The 20,848-nt window shown below is 36.2% G+C and overlaps 3 protein-coding genes across 8 annotated transcripts in view; 1 reads left to right on the forward strand and 2 right to left on the reverse strand.

Annotated features, from left to right (window-relative positions):
• ccdc88aa (coiled-coil domain containing 88Aa) overlaps positions 1–20,848 on the reverse strand; it is a 177,440-nt gene that overhangs the window by 100,631 nt on the left and 55,961 nt on the right. The window lies entirely within an intron of this gene.
• On the forward strand, positions 583–3,364 carry rps27a (ribosomal protein S27a). The gene is given in 6 exon segments (NM_200502.2): positions 583–612; positions 715–779; positions 1,834–1,888; positions 1,994–2,079; positions 2,901–3,032; positions 3,117–3,364. Coding segments are annotated over 5 exon segments (471 nt in total). The 5' UTR covers positions 583–612; positions 715–731; the 3' UTR covers positions 3,267–3,364.
• Positions 5,351–20,848, reverse strand: part of mtif2 (mitochondrial translational initiation factor 2) — a 20,117-nt gene continuing 4,619 nt past the window's right edge. The window contains 11 exon segments of the mRNA NM_001089324.1: positions 5,351–5,730; positions 5,823–5,963; positions 9,195–9,359; positions 9,958–10,098; positions 11,044–11,296; positions 13,878–14,082; positions 15,445–15,569; positions 15,848–15,987; positions 18,996–19,172; positions 19,769–19,929; positions 20,270–20,441. Of these exon segments, the coding sequence (NP_001082793.1) occupies positions 5,558–5,730; positions 5,823–5,963; positions 9,195–9,359; positions 9,958–10,098; positions 11,044–11,296; positions 13,878–14,082; positions 15,445–15,569; positions 15,848–15,987; positions 18,996–19,172; positions 19,769–19,929; positions 20,270–20,441 (1,853 nt within the window). The 3' untranslated portion in view covers positions 5,351–5,557.

Genomic DNA, 20,848 nt, shown 5'->3' on the forward strand with positions numbered 1-20,848 from the left:
GACATGAGCTATACAGTAGGTGAATCGAACAAACTAAATAATCAGTAGTATGTGTGTGTCTGAATGAGTGTGTATGGGTGTTTCCCAGTATTGTGTTTCAGCTGGAAGGGCATCCGCTTCATAAATCCTATGCTGAATAAGTTGGCGGTTTATACCAAAATAAATGAAAAAAAAAAAAAAAAATATATATATATATATATATATATATATATATATATATATATATATATATATATAAACTGTAGTTTTATAAATGGTAATTGATAAGCAAATGCATGATTACTGCTGCAATTATTTTGGAGAGTGATTTAAAAGGGTGTTTATTCATTTATTAACAATTGTAACATAAACATGGTATTTGCATTAATCAATCTCAACAGCTCATTTAAATTAAAAGCCAATATGTTATATGTTAATACGTAATTATTAAAAGAACGGCGACTCCCTAAATGAAACGCAACATATTATGAACTGTTACTTCCGTTACAATGTGCCACTTTTTGTGGATTTCTTTTTCTACGCAGGCGGTTCATCGGGCAGCCCTGCAGCTCTGAAGAGCACGTTGAACCCTCTGAAGGACCCTTTTCGGTTTCCGCCATCTAAGAGCTGGTGGTGAGTTACTGCTACGAACAAATAGTAACGAAATAAATGTGATTTTGCTCATATATTGCTTTAAAAACGTTCCATAAACATTCAACACTGTTTTATGCACAGGTGGATTGAGCATCAAGATGCAGATCTTCGTGAAAACCCTCACGGGTAAAACCATCACCCTCGAGGTGAGCCGCGCGACGCACTTCAACAATTCACGATCCGATTTACTGCGATGTTTGACGATTTGAATCGATTATTTCGATGATATTCACCTTAAACTCCATAAATATAAGTTTAGTGACGTAATAACGTAAAAAATGGTATTTTTTCAGTGGTTATAAGTAAGTCCTAAATAATGCTAGCATGTCGTGTGGCGCAGCTAATGTAACATGCACGCCGTAGACCTGAATGTTTATTATGCTATATTTTAGCGAAATAATACTAACATTAAAGTAGGCCGTTTTTACTTTATACCGGTAGTAGCTTATTGCTCCGCTAATTTACAGTTTTCGACGTTATATTTTGTATGCTATTTGCAGTGTAAGCATGCGTTAATTTAGCTTTTTAATATTGCTTACAGATAAAACCAACATCGAACATAAAAGCCATATTTAGGCTTAAAGCAATAATAAAGTAAGAAGTAAATAAATAACACTGTTTCTGTGGTGTGGCTCAGTGTTAATTTGCCCATCCACAATTTAAAGCTTTAAAAAGTGCTAAATCAGATTAAGTGTTTGGATCGGTACTAAAATTATATTGCCAACTGAACTCCACGTTTACCTTAAGTTCGCAAACAGTATACAGTTTTGTTTTGTTTGCAAATTCTAAATGGGGAAATTATAATAGCAGCCAATGACTATCAAAGTACGTTACAACATTGTTCACTGTCAAATAAATAGTGCTAATGTTGTTTTTAAGTAATTTAAATGCCATTTCAGACAAAATATTCAAATTAACAATCGATAAACAATCTAACGACTAATAAATAAACCAATGTGCAAATATAAAACCAACTTTACCTCAATAATTGTTCATTAAATGTTCTTTTGAATGTACCATCATTAACCCTGAAGAAATCTTCAAAACATAAGTGACATACTTGGACTTCTTAATTTGCCTGTGATTTGATTTGTGGAAACAATATTGTCAAGTGTTCTCTTATGTTTAATGTTTTCTGTAGGTTATAAGTGTTTTAAGTGAAGGTAATCTGACAAATCTAAACTGATATCAATGTTGTAGGTTGAGCCCTCTGATACTATTGAAAATGTCAAGGCAAAGATTCAAGACAAGGAAGGTAAGTTGTCAGCTGTGCTTAAAAAAAAAATTGTATTATCTTTCCTTCTTCTAATTTGTTGTTAAAACCCAAAAAATTTACATCTAAATGTACCTCCAAACGCAGGAATCCCTCCTGATCAGCAGAGGTTGATCTTCGCTGGTAAGCAGCTGGAGGATGGACGAACCCTGTCCGACTACAACATTCAGAAGGTCAGAAAGTCTAAATAAAACTACTGAAATCTAATTGTATAATTCACCTAAAATAGTCATTTATTGTAATGATTAGATTTTTTTTCTGCTGATTGTTGTAAAAGCTAATAGTTACTGGTCCTAATTGACTAAACATTGTATTTTTTAGATATTTTTCATATTTAAAGAGTTAAATATACTAAATAACTAATAATAAAACTAATATACCAAAACTAAACATTGTAATTTAATATTTTTTTTTCCTAAATGGTTTATCTTCTGTTAAACCGAAAAGATATCTTAAAGAAACATTAAAACAGGTAACTACTGACTTTCTTAGTGCTTTTATTTATATAAGTCAATGGTTAAAGGATTTTAGCTTTATCTGAAGTTTTATTTAAGGGACCATAAAGGTTAAAAACCACTTGAGGGTGAATAATCTTTGTGTGAACTGCCCCTTTAAGTCAAGCTTATTTATATAGCACATTTTATACACAATAGTAATTGAAAGTGCTTTACAGAAACGGGAATAATAGAGAAGTAAAAACAAAGAATAAAAATGATTAAAACAGATTAAAATGGTGTTAAAACTGATTTTAAAAGAATGAAAAGGAAAAGAAAAAAATAATAGTGCTACCTCTTGGATGCATTTGGACCGGCAATTGTTTTGGTTATCCACATTTTTGAAATGCAGTCGCAAACATTCAAAACAATCTTAAAGGTGACCATTTAGATTTGTGGTTAATCTACACCCGTTTAAGCCATAAGTGCTCAGGTTTTCTAATAATATAATTAAACTCATGCATCCCGACTTACTTAATTGCGTTCATTCATTTATCCAGGAGTCCACACTTCATCTGGTGCTGAGGCTGCGTGGTGGCGCAAAGAAGAGGAAGAAGAAGTCCTACACCACCCCCAAGAAGAACAAGCATAAGAGAAAGAAGGTCAAGCTCGCTGTGCTGAAATACTACAAGGTTTGTTACCTGTTAGTCTCAATTGTCTTTAGCAGCTCCAGGTTTTCAGGAGTTGATCTTTAAGTTGTTTCTCTTGATCTTTAGGTTGACGAGAATGGCAAGATCCACCGTCTGCGCCGCGAGTGCCCTGCAGATGAGTGCGGAGCCGGGGTGTTCATGGCCAGCCACTTCGACCGTCATTACTGCGGAAAGTGCTGTCTGACCTACTGCTTCAACAAACCAGAGGACAAGTAGAGTACAGTCCTGACCAACATGCTCTGTGTCACACATGAGGCTGTCTGTGCTGGAGTTTGTACTTTGTAAATAAAATTGTGGCTCGCCACATTCAAAAATCAACCTCTTGACTCATTATTGCTGCTTTGGGTTTTAATATGAAGTATCCAGACTACTACATATTAGTGATAAGTTATTAGTGATTAAGTCATTATGAAATATATTTTATGTAAATATAACTACATTTAATCGAGTTTGTAATAACTAAAGGGATAGTTTGTAATAATTAAAGGGATAGTTCACCCAAAATGGAAGTTGACTTCTAACATTTTAGTTTCCCGTAAACGACTTCTAAAGAAATCTGCAAACCTGTAACCATTGATTTCAATGATAGAAAAACAGTATGGAAATCAAAAGCAACAGGTTTTCACCATTTTTCAAAGTTTCTTCAGTGTTTAACACAGAAAAACTCGAAGCTTGTAATTTAGTATTAATTTGTGGTTTTTATTGTACATGTTTGGTGTACTTACCCAGGGAAATGGATAGTTATACCAGGTAATTGCGTGGTTAATGGGGTAGGTTTTAGTTACTTGACTGTTAATGTAATTACTGTCAGAACATAGTAACATGCGTATATGCAAATAGATGTATATGTGCATATTCGTAATGTACATGCAAAGCAGGACATTATAAAGTTAGCAGTCGTTGTGCTCACTTTTAGTTTTTAGGATGTTTTAGCTATTTTTTAGGTGGGATGCATTTAAGGTGAGGGATCTGTTCAGTGGTATGGGTAAGTAAACGGCTGACTATTTTAACAGCTGTATTTACCAGAATTAACTACAGACCTAATTATGTACATAATCATTGTGCAACACTGGACACTATTTTGACAACATTAAGTAGGTCAAACCTTGTAAAGTTTTTGAAGGAATTACTCAGGATTACAAAGGTAGTGTATTGTGACATTTAAAAATAAAATACATTACTCAAATTGCCATACTTCTGCTTAATACATTACATTTACTTTGAATTAATAAATCCTCCTTGCTGAATGTTTTTTTTTGTCTAACTTTGACTATATTTATTTATATATATATATATATATATATATATAAATATATTATGTGTGTGTGTGTATACACGCGCACACACACACACATAATATATATATATATATATATAAATACATATATGTATTTACAAATATATATGCACACAAGCAATATCAGACGAGTAGCAGTGCGATATGGCTGTATATCGGCACTGGTGGAAGGCGTACATGCCTAAGTGCCCCCACCAGTGCTGATATACAGCCATATTGCACTGCTACTCGTCTGATTTTGCGTTTATACAACAGTTTGACGGCATAATTGTGTATATAAAAACAAAATCAAACATGGAGAGTCTCAAAAACCCTTTTGTATGAGGAACTACTTTCTTCCGCGTTGGATTCAAATCATAAGCTGACAGTTAAACAGCCGAGCAAGCATCTTTTATCTAGAGTGTGCTTTTTGCTGTCTGTATATGGGCGGAGTAATACACAAAGGGTAAAGAGGCTGTATGGGTGCTGATATTACTTAACTATATCACGGCTATCAGCCAATTAGATTTGAGAACCAGACAGAACTGTATATATATATATATATATATATATATATATATATATATATATATATATATATATGTATATATATATACATATATATATATATATATATATATATATATATATATATATATATATATATATATATATGTATATATATGTATATATACATATATATATATACACACACACACATACATATATATATATACACATACATATATATATACACACACACACACACACACACACACACACATATATATATATATATATATATATATATATATATATATATATATGTGTGTGTGTGTGTGTGTGTGTGTGTGTGTGTGTAAGAAACAGCAGTATCAGCATCTGTTAAACTGCAATAATTTCTCACAATATTAGTTTTTGTATTCATGATCAAATAAATGCAGTCTTTGTTAGAGTAAGATACTTGTCTTGATGTATTGCTTCATGATCATATTTTCTCATGAAGAATTTCTGAACACAATTATTGTCTTCTCATTTTTTATTTACATTATGACATACATTATGTACAATTTAACTGAAGTTCAGTCCTAAAATGGAGAATCAAAATAAAGAAAATCAAATGTCATGGCTATACTCTTATGTTGGTTTGCTCTTAAGAAAATTTGTTATAGCTATTCCTCAGGTATGTATACTGGTTAATATAGTATACCAATGTGCCAGTTGCAGTTTTTTAAAATCCTGGATCCCAGGATATTTTCTGTTTCACCTCAGATTCACTGTAACAAACAATTGCATCCCCGGGTTTGTATTCTAGATCTTCATTATCTAGAGAAAGGCCACACTCCATGCCCGTCTTTACTGTCAGAACATCATCCTTCAGATGTTTCAGTGTCGTAACAGATCCTGGAGGAAACAAATGCATGGATTTTTGTTTTACAAGAGGCCACAAGAAAGCACAACAGTGGAAATATTCAGTACTGATCCATTAAGTTTACCATCCCAGATCATATCTCGTCCTCGAATAAGTCTGAATTTCATCTTTTTGTCCAGTTGGCCCTTCTGAACTCTGCATCCAGCCACTGCGAGCTTCTTTTTCCCAACCGTCACAGTGAATGTTGCCAGAACCGAAGCCTCGCCTGAAGTATGAGAGAACATTAAAGTGAAAAATGAATAGAAGAATAGTGGATCATACAGACAATTGGTGGCAATAAATCATCATCTACTTTGCATTTTGATAGTCATTTTAAGAATTCACTTCGTCTTAATTCTATTAGGGCTGCAAAATATATTGAAAGATTATAGTCCACATCAGGTGGAAACGTTGGCCACTTCCAGCGTAAAATTTGTGGTCTTTAAACCTGAAAGAAGAATGTGTGCAGCTGTAAACTAAACATGTTTATTTAGAGTTAACTTGACTATTGACTTAATTGAAAGATTCAAATCCTTTTATGAGCCAAAATGTTTTATAAATAAATACAAATGTATTCTGGTGTAAGTTCACCTTTTATAAGGTTACTACACAAAGTTTTATAAATGAGACCCCTGACACTGGGAAGAAAAAAATAAGCAAACAGAACCATATTTAAACATAATTGCCACAAAAAAATAAAAATTTCTTGGAGCTTCATCTGATTACAGTTCGTGGAATGTTTTGGCAATGTTTTTCTGGATTTTGATCGTCTTGTCATTGTTGCTGTCTATAGAGAATGAGAGAGAGCTTTCTGATTTCATCTAAAATACCTTAAGAATTTTCATTTTTGGGGTGAACTGTCCCTTTAAAAACAAACATGCCACTGCGAAACCGCTTGCTTAAAGAAAAACTTTTTTAATTGAAAAAGGCTCATTTGACAAGACTCCTAGGGTTAAACAATAAACTTGAACCATTTTTAAATCATTCAGATGATTTCTTGTTTTGGCAGGGTCACTTTTAGCTTGGCTTAGCATAGTGAATTAAACTGGATTAGGCCATTAGCATTTCGCTCAAAATGTTTTTAAAATCATTTTCTTTTTCAAGATTCTTTTTCCCCCATCGGCAGATTATTCTGCTTGTCTAAGGAAACCCTCTGTTAATTTTGATGCATTATTTCTGACAACAAGACCATATTTTTTGCTTGTCAAGAAAATGCTTCTCGATTTAAGAATTTTTTGATATTTGGACTAGAAACAAGACAAAAACTTTTTTTTTTGCAGTGTTAGAGCTCCTAAGGTAGATATAAATCCTCCTGAGATCCTCCTCTTTTCTTTTTTTTCTGGGATTTCCTACATACTTTGGGCTTAAAAAAAAAAAAACTACAATTTAAAGTTTTAAAATTTTGTTTTTATTTTTAATTTTACAGCATGTCCACTGTAGTGGACCACAGGACCGTTTTAGTTCCAAACAACCGCCACTCAGACAACAAAACTGTACAGCATATGTCTGTAAATGGATTTTAACCCAATATAAATGTAACAAAAACAAACAAACGCCATATTTTCCTTTTGTATTAAAATTCCTGAAACAGTTTAGTCTGAAAGAGAGCCAAGCTCAAAAAAAAAAAAAAAAAGTGATGTTAATCCAAAACAAATTTAACATAAAAGTGATTTAAAACTGATTGTCATTCTCTAATTGTCTGATTGTCAGACTGTAAATCAGAGTCTCTTATATTTTATAAAGAATCCTCTCTGCTTCAGTTCTGCCTCTCATAACATGCAGTCATTAATTACATTAAGATGGTCCTGGTGTCCACTATAGTGGACATTTAAAAAAGGATGATATTTTGAAACACAAACAAGTTAACAGCTTTGAAAGCTAAATGTATTGTTCCTGACACATTAATCAACAAATATATATGTATTAACAATAGTAAAAAACATTTAAAAAGCTACATTTTACATGCCTCTCTCCTTCCTATAAAATGCCCTTCCAGCCGCAACCCACTTCTGGGAAACATCCACACACACATTCACACACACACTCATACACTACGGACAATTTAGCCTACCCAATTCACCTGTACCGCATGTCTTTGGACTGTGGGGGAAACCGGAGCACCCGGAGGAAACCCACGCGAACGCAGGGAGAACATGCAAACTCCACACAGAAATGCCAACTGAGCAGAGGCTCGAATCAGCAACCTTCTTGCTGTGAGGCGACAGCACTACCTTTTGCGCCACTGCTCCGCCCTTATCCCAGTATCAAGCAGCCCTAATTTCTACATTGCTTTTTACAATGTAGATTGTGTCAAAGCAGCTGAACCGATGAAGAATAGAGTATATAAAAGACGTAATACTTCAATACTTCATTCCAGCAATTCTGGCAGGGTTGAGAGTAGTGTAGAATGCTGGTGTATTTCTAGTTCAATTAAAACGGCTTCAATTCGGATTAGTCTGAATTAATTTTATTCAATCATACAAGCTAAAAAGTGATGCTCATCAGAGCAAATTCTGTTTAAAATAAACAACGTGACATTAGAGTGAGCTTTCACGATTACCACTTTGTTCAAAAAGTTTATATAGGAAACAGGAAACTGATTAAAACTCTATTTCAAATATTTTGAGCGAAATGCTAATGGTCTAATCCGATTCAGTTCACTATGCTAAGCTAAGCTAAAAGTGACCCTGCCAGAAAAAGAAATCGGCTGAATAGATTCAAGTCAACATATAAATGTGTCTGAATGTAGAAGAAGCCTACTTCAGCAATGCACTGCTTTTGTTGTCCTCCGAATACAACATTTGAATGTTTGTAAAAAAAAAAAATATATATATATATATACATAAAAAAAGTCTATTGTACAATGCAATGATATTATGTAGTTTCAAAATACAATATATTAACATTTTAATGTAGAAAAAGCCAACATGGGTGTCTTAAGAAACAAAAATATACAGCATATGGGCTCTTGTATGCTGTTTTGTCATCATTCATATAGCAAGTCATATCTCTCCGGCCCTTCATTTGGAATGTTTTTCATGAACCGGCCCCCATGACAAACTAATTGAATAGCCCTGCTCTAGGAGACTTGTAAAATGAGGCTGTTCTTTCAAGCCAAACTTGCAAAGTTGGTTTTGATGTACATGCTTGATCACTGTATTATTATAATCTAACTCACACTTGAACTTATGTGGTAAAACTTACTCCGATATTAAATATACAAACTTTGGAAGCTTAAAATAACAGTTAAAGCAAGGGACGTTACATTTTAGACACATGCTTAATATGTTTGGCAGAAATTTGGGATTTTTGGACAGACTTTGGATAGAGGTTCTGCAATAAATGTACAGTATTGGAGAAATAATGTTTTTAAACTAACACTAATACTTACTAATAAACAAACAAAATGAACTAATTTCAAAATAACGCCTCACGATATCTTTAAAGTTAAACTTACCAAGTATATTTTCCTCTGTGGTTGGAGGAAGTTTGCTGCTCAGGTCTTCTTTGAGCTCATCTAAGAGTTTGTAGATGACTCTGTGTAATCTTAGAGAAATGCCCTTCTTTTCCGCCAGCTGCTGAATCGATTTGTGTGCCGAGACATTGAACCCATATATGATGCCTGAGCAGTGGAATAGATAAAGAGGGAATATAAGCAAATGATCCTAATTTTGACATTCTGACAAACAAATATCCATAAAATTGTATTAGTAAAAAACAAGAACCGTGTATATTTGTCTAAAAAATATATTTAATTGTGTATAATTTCACAATAAAGAAATAAAAATGAATAACTGTAATACAAAGCTGCTCATTGTCAAAAACATGAACCAACAAGTGGCGAAATATTAACAAAAGAAATAAATAATATTATTTTTATTTTTTATTTTTGCAGAATATCAAATATTCTTCAGTCAGGCAAATGGCCATTTTTACCTGATAAAGCATTTAAAGACATAAAGAAATAAATGTTGAGGAAATGTTTAATTTTTTTTTATGTGAACTATCCCTTTAAGGGTAATTAATTAATTGATTATTAGTTTTTACACATTATTTGAAATCTAGTTTTATCTTATTTTAAATTATGTTAATCTAACAGCCTAATTCTTTTTGGAAGTATGTGTTAATGTGATAATCTCCCTGATTGAGAATTTATTATTGATCTAAATGAATATGTGTTTAGTTATATACTGTATCAGTGGTTGGTTGTGGATTCCCACCTGAGAACGTCTCTGCCAGGTTAATGTCTTTTTCAGAGATGTCACCGACACCAAAATGTACCACGTCCAACAGACACTGGTCATCGGCATCGTAGCTTTCCAGGATGTTCAAAAGAGCCTCAACTGAGCCGTCGACATCACCTTAAAAACAAACAATCAAAATGTAGACAGTCACATGATTTGTACTTGCTGCATTCGGAGTCAGATTATTATCAATGATATTATTTCCAGATTCACTGTATCCATTTATAAGTGCATGTTAAAGAACTTATTGAAACATTCCTTATTATTTAAATGTTGGAAACAGCACTGCTGGAGAACAAGTGAGTAACTAATAGTTCTTACTGTACTTCCACGATGACTGATTATATAACAGAGTATATACAGAAATGCTAAAGGTAATTTCAATACCTTTTTAAGACTTTTTAAAGACCATCTCAGAATATTTTAAGGCCTCATTGCCACTTCAAGTTCAAATCAGTATCAAACCTTTAACTTAATAAACAGTTGTTAATTAACAGTTTTAGTTAAATAAATCAATTTTAAGACCCCGCTGATACTCTGATTAAAGTATTGCAAACATTTTTGTATAACGAGATTTTAAACATACAACAGGTCATTATTTCATTAAATATGCACTAATATGCATTGGATGAAGTCAGGTTGAGTAAGCAAAACAAAAGAAACACTGAAAACACTGAAAAAATAAAACTTTTCAGATGAAAAACATCAAATTTGAGGGCGTAGCACACTCCAAAAAATAGGTTTTTGTCTTGTTTCTAGTCCAAATATCTAAAAATTTATAAACCCAAGAAGCATTTTCTAGACGAGCAAAACAAAGTCGTGTTTTCAGAAATAATGTGTCATAGTTGAGTGAGTTTTTTCTTAAAACAAGCAAAATAACTTGCCTGGGGTAAGAAAAATAATCATCAAAGCGAAAACATTATTCTTTTTCAGATGACAGACTGGTCATTTTTGGGTTAAAACTGCTGGTTCCCTAACAGAGTAGACCATTTAACCATTTGTATTTATATAGAAGAGACTTGTCTAAAATGCCAACAGCCCCAGTAAAATCCATCATCTTACCTTTAATGATGATGGGCATCGTGAGCTCCTCGTTTTCGGTTCTCTCACTGGGTCTGTGGATGCCTTTGTGTTTGTTGGCCTTGTACAACGCTGCTCTCCTCTGTCTCCAGCTGAGATGAGCCAGGCTCTCCCTCTCCTTCTTATAAGTGTCATGATGCTGTTTCTGCTTGGCTTCAATCACCTGCTGCTCATCTTTCAGCTTGTCCTGCTCCTCCATGTAGCTCCGCCACTCCACCACCTCACGCGCCCTTTGCTGACAAAATATACCAGTACGGGGATTAGCTAATCATAACTACGATACAAAATAAATGTATAGTATAAGCGAAATCTAAATAACCAATGTTTGTATTACTAGCTCACAGTGTTATTCTTCAAACGAGTAATTAATCTGTGCCAGTTAAACCACTGAAAAAAAAATGTCTGGTTGGTATCCTTCAATCTAAAGTCTGACCATTTGCTTCCTTATTTGAAGTGACGGTCCTTCTGTTGACATCAACCAGAGGATTTCCATAGCAACTGTGAATCAATATCCTATCAAGCCACTCATATTAGTTTGCTATAAAAGATGCACAAAATGAAAGCCCCACCCCCTACTCAATAGTTGATCAATAACTGGCTTCTGTACTAGGAGGCGTGCATTGTTCGCCATATAGTGATCGATAATTGGCTCATGCTCTAGAAGGCGGGCTTTACTCACCATATATCGATCGATAATTGGCTCATGTTCTAGAAGGCGGGGTTTATTCACCATATAGAAATCGATAATTGCCTTCTGTACTAGAAGGCGGGCTTTAATCACCATATAGCGATTGATAATTGGCTCCTGTACTACAAGGCGGGCTTTATTCACCATATAGCGATCAATAATTGGCTCCTGTACTAGAAGGTGGGCTTTATTCACCATATAGCGATTGATAATTGGTTCCTGTACTAGAAGGCGAGCTTTATTCGCCATATAGCGATCGATAATTGGCTCATGCTCTAGAAGGCGGGCTTTATTCACCATATATCGATCGATAATTGGCTCCTGTACAAGAAGGTGGGCTTTATTCACCATATAACGAGCGATAATTGGCTCATGTTCTAGAAGGCGGGGTTTATTCACCATATAGAAATCGATAATTGCCTTCTGTACTAGAAGGCGGGCTTTAATCACCATATAGCGATTGATAATTGGCTCCTGTACTACAAGGCGGGCTTTATTCACCATATAGTGATCGATAATTGGCTCATGCTCTAGAAGGCGGGCTTTATTCACCATATATCGATCGATAATTGGCTTCTGTACAAGAAGGCGGGCTTTATTCACCATATAACAAGCGATAATTGGCTCATGTTCTAGAAGGCGGGGTTTATTCACCATATAGAAATCGATAATTGCCTTCTGTACTAGAAGGCGGGCTTTAATCACCATATAGCGATTGATAATTGGCTCCTGTACTACAAGGCGGGCTTTATTCACCATATAGCGATCAATAATTGGCTCCTGTACTAGAAGGTGGGCTTTATTCACCATATAGCGATTGATAATTGGTTCCTGTACTAGAAGGCGAGCTTTATTCGCCATATAGCGATCGATAATTGGCTCATGCTCTAGAAGGCGGGCTTTATTCACCATATATCGATCGATAATTGGCTCCTGTACAAGAAGGTGGGCTTTATTCACCATATAACGAGCGATAATTGGCTCATGTTCTAGAAGGCGGGGTTTATTCACCATATAGAAATCGATAATTGCCTTCTGTACTAGAAGGCGGGCTTTAATCACCATATAGCGATTGATAATTGGCTCCTGTACTACAAGGCGGGCTTTATTCACCATATAGTGATCGATAATTGGCTCATGCTCTAGAAGGCGGGCTTTATTCACCATATATCGATCGATAATTGGCTTCTGTACAAGAAGGCGGGCTTTATTCACCATATAACAAGCGATAATTGGCTCATGTTCTAGAAGGCGGGGTTTATTCACCATATAGAAATCGATAATTGCCTTCTATACTAGAAGGCGGGCTTTATTCACCATATAGCGATCAATAATTGGCTCCTGTACTAGAAGGTGGGCTTTATTCACCATATAGCGATTGATAATTGGTTCCTGTACTAGAAGGCGGGCTTTATTCGCCATATAGCGATCGATAATTGGCTCCTGTACTAGAAGGGATGCTTTATTCTCCATATAGCGATCGATAATTGGCTCCTGTACTAGAAGGCGGGCTTTATTCATCATATAGCGATCGATAATTGGCTCCTGTACTAGAAGGGATGCTTTATTCTCCATATAGCGATCGATAATTGGCTCATGTTCTAGAAGGCGGGCCTTATTCACCGTATAACGATCAATAATTGGCTCCTGTACTAGAAAGCGAGCTTTATTCACCATATAGCGATCGATAATTGGCTTATGTTCTAGAAGGTGGGCTTTATTCATCATATAACGATCGATAATTGACTCCTGTACTAGAAGGCAGGTTTTATTCACCATATAGCGAGCGATAATAGACTCCTGTACTAGAAGGCGGTGCTTCCTCTCCAACTGTGAATCAATATCCTATCGCGCCACTCATATTAGTTTGCTGTTAAAGATGCACAAAAAGAAAGCCCCACCCCAAATTCAATATTCTGTTTTGAGTTGAAAGTACATCAACATACTAAGACATTTTTGGTTGACGCAGACTAAACAAAAACACACGTAAATGATAAATTACCATACAGACTCAACATAGCATATCCTGCGATGTGACTATTGTGAATGATCACACTGATGCTGTAACGATATATTGTGAAGCCTTGCACAAGTGAATAATATATCCTTTAGCACTCATGCAGAGTACCTCTGATTCCACCTCCAGGATCTCCTCTCCAGCAGAGGGCAGATCTTTCCAGCCCACGATCTCCACAGCGATGCTGGGTCCGGCTTCTTTCACTGCCTGGTTGTTCTCATCAAACATGAAGCGCACCTTCGCCCAGCACTTTCCTGCCACCAGAGTACAGCCCTTCCTCAGAGTGCCTCGCTGAATGATGGCGGTGGTGACGGGTCTGAGCAAACACAAACACAAACCTTCATCACACAGTAAGAACTATGTAATAACTAAGTAAAGTCAGACTGAATATGCTATTATTGCACAGAATTTTGTAAAAAAAAAAACGATTATGAGAGTTTAGTAACTAAAAACGTAAAACATTAAGGAAAAATATAATCCCTCTGTAACTTTTATGTAGGGTTTACAATGCAAATCTAACTAGATCCACTTGTTTGGTATACAAAGCAAGTCTCTCATTTATTTAATCTACTAAAAGACATGAAAATAATACTTTGCATATTAGTTAATCATATTACTGAAATTAATATAAATGTTACACACAATGTAAATTCTACATTTACAGCCATATCACCCTGCAGCCCAAGACCGGTTACTCACTGAAGCTAGGCAGGGCTGAGCCTGGTCGTTACCTGGATGGGAGACCACATGAGAAAACTAGATTGCTGTTGGAGGTGGTGTTAGTGAGGCCAGCAGGGGGTGCTCAATCTGTGGTCTGTGTGAGTCTCAATGCCCCAGTATGGTGAAAGGGACACCATACTGTCATTGAGCACCATCTTCCAGATGAGACGTTTAACCAAGGTCCCGACTTTCTGTGGTCATTAAAAATACCATGGCACTTTTCGTCAAGTGGACAAATTGGTCAAATTCCCTCTATCGGCTCTCACCCATCATGGCCTCCCAATCCTCCTCATCCACTGAACTGGCTGCATCACTGTCTCTCCACGCCACCAATAGCTGGTGTTTGGTGCCGTTGTCCTGTGGCTGCCGTCACATCATCCAAGTGGATGCTGCACACTGGTGGTGGTGTGGAGAGACCCTCCACCAATTGTTGTGAAGCACTTTGGGTGTTTGTTTGGCCATACACAATAAATGCACTACATAAATTCACATTACAGTAAAATGAAGCTTGAGAAAATATTATGTATTGTTATCATGGCAGAGATGAAATCATTTAGCTATTAGAAATGAAACAAACTTATGTTTAAAAATGTGTTGGAAATAATAATCTCTATGTCAAACTTGGGATACATTTGTGAAGGAGTAAAAGTTCCTTTACTCTTAATATCATTCAGCATTTGTAAATTCCCTGTTATTATTATTTTACAAAACTTACCTCTATATACCATTTTGAGAAATGCAAACAGTAACAATAGTCCTGTAACAGTAATTTCCATAGCTTCTGAGAGTATAAAAAGTTCCACAATTTGATAAATACTGTTACGATAGCTGTTATAACATTATCTTAGGATTGAATCGTCTCTTCTTACAGATATTTTGACAACAAGCAGGAAATATTCATAGGCCAGTGACATCACATTGAAATGGTCTATAATGGTGTTTCTTGTTTACAACTCACCCTTTGCCTTTGTCCGTCCGGCTCTCGATAACTGATCCTTCTACCAGTCCTGTGGGGTCACCTTTCAGCTCCAAAACCTCTGCCAGCGTCACTGTGGCTTCAGCCAGCTCCAATAAATTGTCCCCCTGCATAAAACTTACATGTAAATTGCTGCCATTTCATAATACCAGAATAATCCGAATTTAACGAGATATAGCATTTCAAAATAAAAGTACACATGAAATTAAAAGTCTGGTAGGTTGTAATACCTCTCCCCAAACCCTTTTCCCAATTTTTCTAAATTAAATGCCTACTTTACTACATACAATCAGCTCGCAGTAAAAAAAAAAAAAAGCCACGTCCACCGTTTTCTTATTTAATATTCTGTTTCTCTAGGAACTGCATCACAATACAGTTTCTGTACCTTTAATGCAGACACATGGATGGCCTGTATTTCTCCACCAAGGTCTTCACAGATGACATCATGACCCGCAAGCTCCTGTTTCACACGCTGAGGATCAGCCTGAGGTTTATCACACTTATTGACAGCGACGATGATGGGCACTGAAGACCGAAACACACAGAATATACACTTAATTATTAAGCCATTAAAGGTCCTGTGAAATTAAAATAGAATTTTTTAGATGTTAGTTTCAGTCAAGGATATCTTTATGCTAGTGGGCTCCATAACGAAAAACATTTGCATTCAGAAAATATAAAACTGATATAAACATCCAAAGCTTACAGTTTGTCACTTCTGCCTTGTCCGAATTAGTTTTTTTCACATCATCTCATACTTCAGTTTCTCATCAAATCTTGACCAATCGAATGCTCTCGATGTCTGACATGCCCCGCCCCCTTCAAGACACTTCTCATTTGCTTTTCATTTGAAGCGCTTGAGCTCAGCCACTCCCAGTGGTAGACCTGTAATAAAACTAAAATGCTATTGGCTTTTTTTTAAAAGGGGAGGAGCTACTCTATGTCTATTCACCCTATTCTTCACCAACGAGCAGGAACATGCCATTTGAATCTTTTTCGCTCGAGTCTTCCGGTCTCATTCATTTTTAGACATTAAAAATGGCAAGTTTTGCTGTTTGATGTTGCAAACTGATATTTCCGTATTGTATGTAGAGCAAGTAGTTTGACCGTTTTCTGCTGTTTATTATTCATAGTCATTTCTCCCATAGGCGACTGAATCGGAAGTTCTAAAACAATCGCGAAAACAGGCGCACTTCCACATTTCAGAATAAGGTCAATAGCTGCATCCCAAATGGCACATATGCACTTATGGACTTACACACTCAAAAGCATAGTATATGTATGTAGTGTCGTCCAAAATGGAAAACTAATGTTTTTTTTACTAAGCAGAAATTCAACCCGTTCCACAGTGATGTTTGACAGTTGCCAAATTAGTGAAATAAATGAACAAAGTACCAATTAATACCTGCCGTGAGTATTACCGCATTCTGCATCGGGAGGCTCTACAATCACTCTAGTAGACGAATTTTGCTTTCACAATCCAAAATGAATAAAGTTATCCAACATGTGAGCCTGATACATAGATATATACATTAGATGTCACCTAGCCTGTTATTGTCTATTGGAAGGAATGCGTCAATAGAGCCGCCATTTTACTACAGGGTAGCGCTCCATTAAAATGAATTCGGGACCGAGGTACAGTGGAGGACTGTGGCCATTTAAAGCCAGATATATACACATATACACATATATCCATGATCGGGAGTTTTCCTGGATGTTAGTATGCAATTTTTTTTTTTAATTACGAAAATTATCATTTTACATCACTTTTCTACATTGATGGATCACTGATCGCACTGGCATTCCTGATAAAAAGCTTGTGTTTGTGTGTATGGAAATGTACTATCCACCCTCCCTGTTAAATCTGATCTAATCATGTCCTGAAACACAGCTCCTCTCCTGCTTTCACTTCTCATACTGACGGAGGGAGCGATTCGTTTGTGAATGAATCTCCGTTATGAACGACTCGTCCACTAACCGACAATAATACATATAACATATATTTATTTTGCATTGTTTGCTGATTTTATTCAACAAAACTTGCATAAGCCGAGTATTTAGTGTGAGTTGGAGCTACTTTGACTTATAGTGAATGCAGTAAGTGACTGCATTTTCATCAATAACGCTACTGTATAGCACAAAAGTTCAGAACATACAAAAACATTAAAAAAACTTAATCTTACCTATGAAATGTTCTGCCTTAGTGCTTTGTTTTCTTTGTTTGCTCGTTACTACACCCGTAGACAGCGCTAAAGTCCCGCATCTTCACGTAATAACACTGTCTTGTCTAGTGCGGTTGCAGGACATTTGTCCTGGGAGCACTGTACCAATGTGGCGGCGCTATTGACGCATGCTCAGGGTCCCTATGTGATATCTAGTGAATATATCTATGAGCCTGATATAGCTCCACCCCTTTCACTACACGAGCAAAGCTGCGGTCGTTGAGTGTGTGAAGTGTCCATCATTACACACGTCATTTTACCGGTCGAATGAGTGCATCATCCGGCTAATTAAAGTGTACTTATAATTTTTGAGTTTTCAGTGTGAACGCGCTATTTACACTATTAAATTACAAAATGGCATAGAATAGTGCATAAGTATGCGATTTAGGATGCACCTTATGTACAAGTTTACGTCAAACATCAAATAAAATAAAAAAACGCACATTTCAAGGAACTTCACAGGACCTTAAACGAAAAATTATTGGTAACACTTTATTTCAATGGTCTGTTTGAGTATTAGTAGACTGCTTAATATGTTGATACTGCTCCCTCAACAGACACTTAACTGACTGTAAGAAACTTAAGGCTGATTTATACTTCTGCGTCAAACGCACACATATGCTAGGGTGCTGACGCACAGCCCTTCGCCGTGGCCGTCGGCGTCACTAAAGTGCGCCTCTCAAAAAATGTAACTACACGTCGCAACGACGCGTAGCACAAGCTCTGTGATTGGTCGGCTTGGTAGCACTGATGAGTCTGGGCGGGACCAAGAACCGAGCGAATGGCGGGAGCCCGATGGAACGATTGTTTACAATTGTGGAGTCCCGTGAAGGAGCTCCAGATGGAAAGTTTTGTTTTGTGTTTACATCAAAGTTAAAGTTGTTGCACGTCCGCCGGTTCCTGCCTCAAAATGAGTGAGTGTGAGCCACTTGTACATCCAGGAAGTGTTTAGGAAAAGCAAAACAGCAGCGCAGAAACTCGACACAGAGGAACATTTATACCTCACTGCCAACTAGCGTTTCGGAAGTGTTAATGCAGGCCAACAGAGACAGCGCGCAGAAGTATAAATGCACAGCTATGCGCGTTGCATGCGCCATGGGTCACGCCGATCACTTGACGCAGAAGTATAAACCAGGCTTTACAGCTTACACGAACCCTAACCTAACAGTCTACTTATAATCTAATGAGAATTAGTTGACATGTAGATGCAATGTAACATAATTCAACAAATAGACAAATACATGCAAATAACAGTATGATTACATCTGCTGAGATTGTAATTCTCATCAACATCTTTATCCTGCAGGCTACCTTTGGCTTTTTTGGCGAGCTCTATGGACTCAATGGTCTGTTTCATCACACCATCATCAGCTGCGACCACCAGGATGACGATATCTGTGATCATTGTTCCTCGCGCTCGCATGGCAGAAAACGCTGCATGGCCAGGTGTGTCCAGAAAGGTGATCTTCTCACCGGAAGGTAGCTCCACTGCACAGGAGACATAGAAGGCATTTAATTAGCATCAGAAACATACACACTGGAGGAAAAAAACAATACTACGGACGTCAATGGTTACAGGTTTCCAACATTCTTCAAAATATCTTCTATTGTGCTGAACCGAAAAAAATTGTAGTGAAGGGTGGGTAATTGATGACAGAATTTTCAATCCCACTTATAATAAGTATCCATAACTAATATGCACTTACAATGAATAAATCGTTAGAATGTACTTATTGTGTAAATACATGTTTTTACATTGTACTTATGGTGGATTAATTACCTGCATGTAATTACATCTGTAATTAATTTCTGTAATTACATTTATAATTACACTGCTGATGATTCCTTACACCTTAACCCACCCTTAAATCTGTCCAAAACTTTCCCTAACCGTACCCGTATCCCACCTTCATATCACCATAAGTGTTCTGCAATACATAATGAACACATTAAGTACATGGTATTTATATTTTGAAGTAGGTATATAGTAGTTAAGGACACTTAATATAAAGAGGGACTGAATTTTTAGTCCCTTTTAAGCAAAAAAATCTAATATGCAATGGATCTATTGAGAAGTCTGATACCCCGAAAGGCTCCGATGTGTTGTGTGATGCCGCCAGCCTCCTGTGCCACAATCTGGCTCTTCCTCAGACTGTCCAGCAGGGTGGTCTTTCCATGGTCTATATGGCCCATGATGGTCACCACTGGAGCCCGAGTGACCAACTGAGCCGGATCTGGAGGAGGTCTGAAAACAATTTAGAATGGTTTACTCACCCTTAAATGGTTATAAACCTTTATAAGTGTATTTTTTTTCTGTATTCTGAAGAAAGCTGAAAACCTGTAATCATTGACTTTCTTAGAAACAAATAATAAGGAAGTCAATGGTTACAGGTTTCCAGCATTTTTAAAAATATCTACTTTTTTTGTTCAACAGAAAAAAAAAAGAAACTCATAAAGCTTTAGAGCCACTTGAGGCGTGTTTTCAACTCATGAAGGTTTTGAACAAACCTCTCGACTGTGAGTAAATTGTCATCTTTGAGTGAGCTGTCCCTTTAAGGCAGCTGTATTATTGAAATGACACTCACTGTCTCTGGATATCTTTGTTTTCTCTGACTTTGGTTTCCACCAGCTTTGCCCATCTGTATTTCATCCCTGACCTCTTGACTGCCTCTTTAATCCATTTCTCCTCCAGCATTGTGTCGGGCTCCAACTCATCCAGATCCACCTCTGTGTTCAGCAGGGCCTCATAGATGTGATCTACAGAGGGACAGTGTTACTGTAGTGTAACTGAGAAGCCATTGTTGTATTTACTCATAGTTTTAAATTTGTGCTTTTCATTTTATTTTTACCGTATTGTCATATTGTTTAGTACTGTCAAACGATTAATCATGATTAAAGTGATTTACATAATATACAGTTGAAGTGAGAACTATTAGCCCCCCTGTATATTTTTCCCCAATTTTTGTTTAATGAAGGTAAGATTTTTTGCAACACATTTCTAAACATAAGAGTTTTAATAACTCATTTTCTAATAACTCTAATTTTATCTTTGCCATGATGACAGTAAATAATATTTTACTAGATATTTTTCAAGATACTAATATTCAGCTTGATTTTGATTTTATTTATTTATTTTTGAACAAAAACATACACAAAATATCATT

The sequence above is a fragment of the Danio rerio genome, chromosome 6, assembly GCF_049306965.1.
Source record: "Danio rerio strain Tuebingen ecotype United States chromosome 6, GRCz12tu, whole genome shotgun sequence".
Taxonomy (NCBI): Eukaryota; Metazoa; Chordata; class Actinopteri; order Cypriniformes; family Danionidae; genus Danio; species Danio rerio.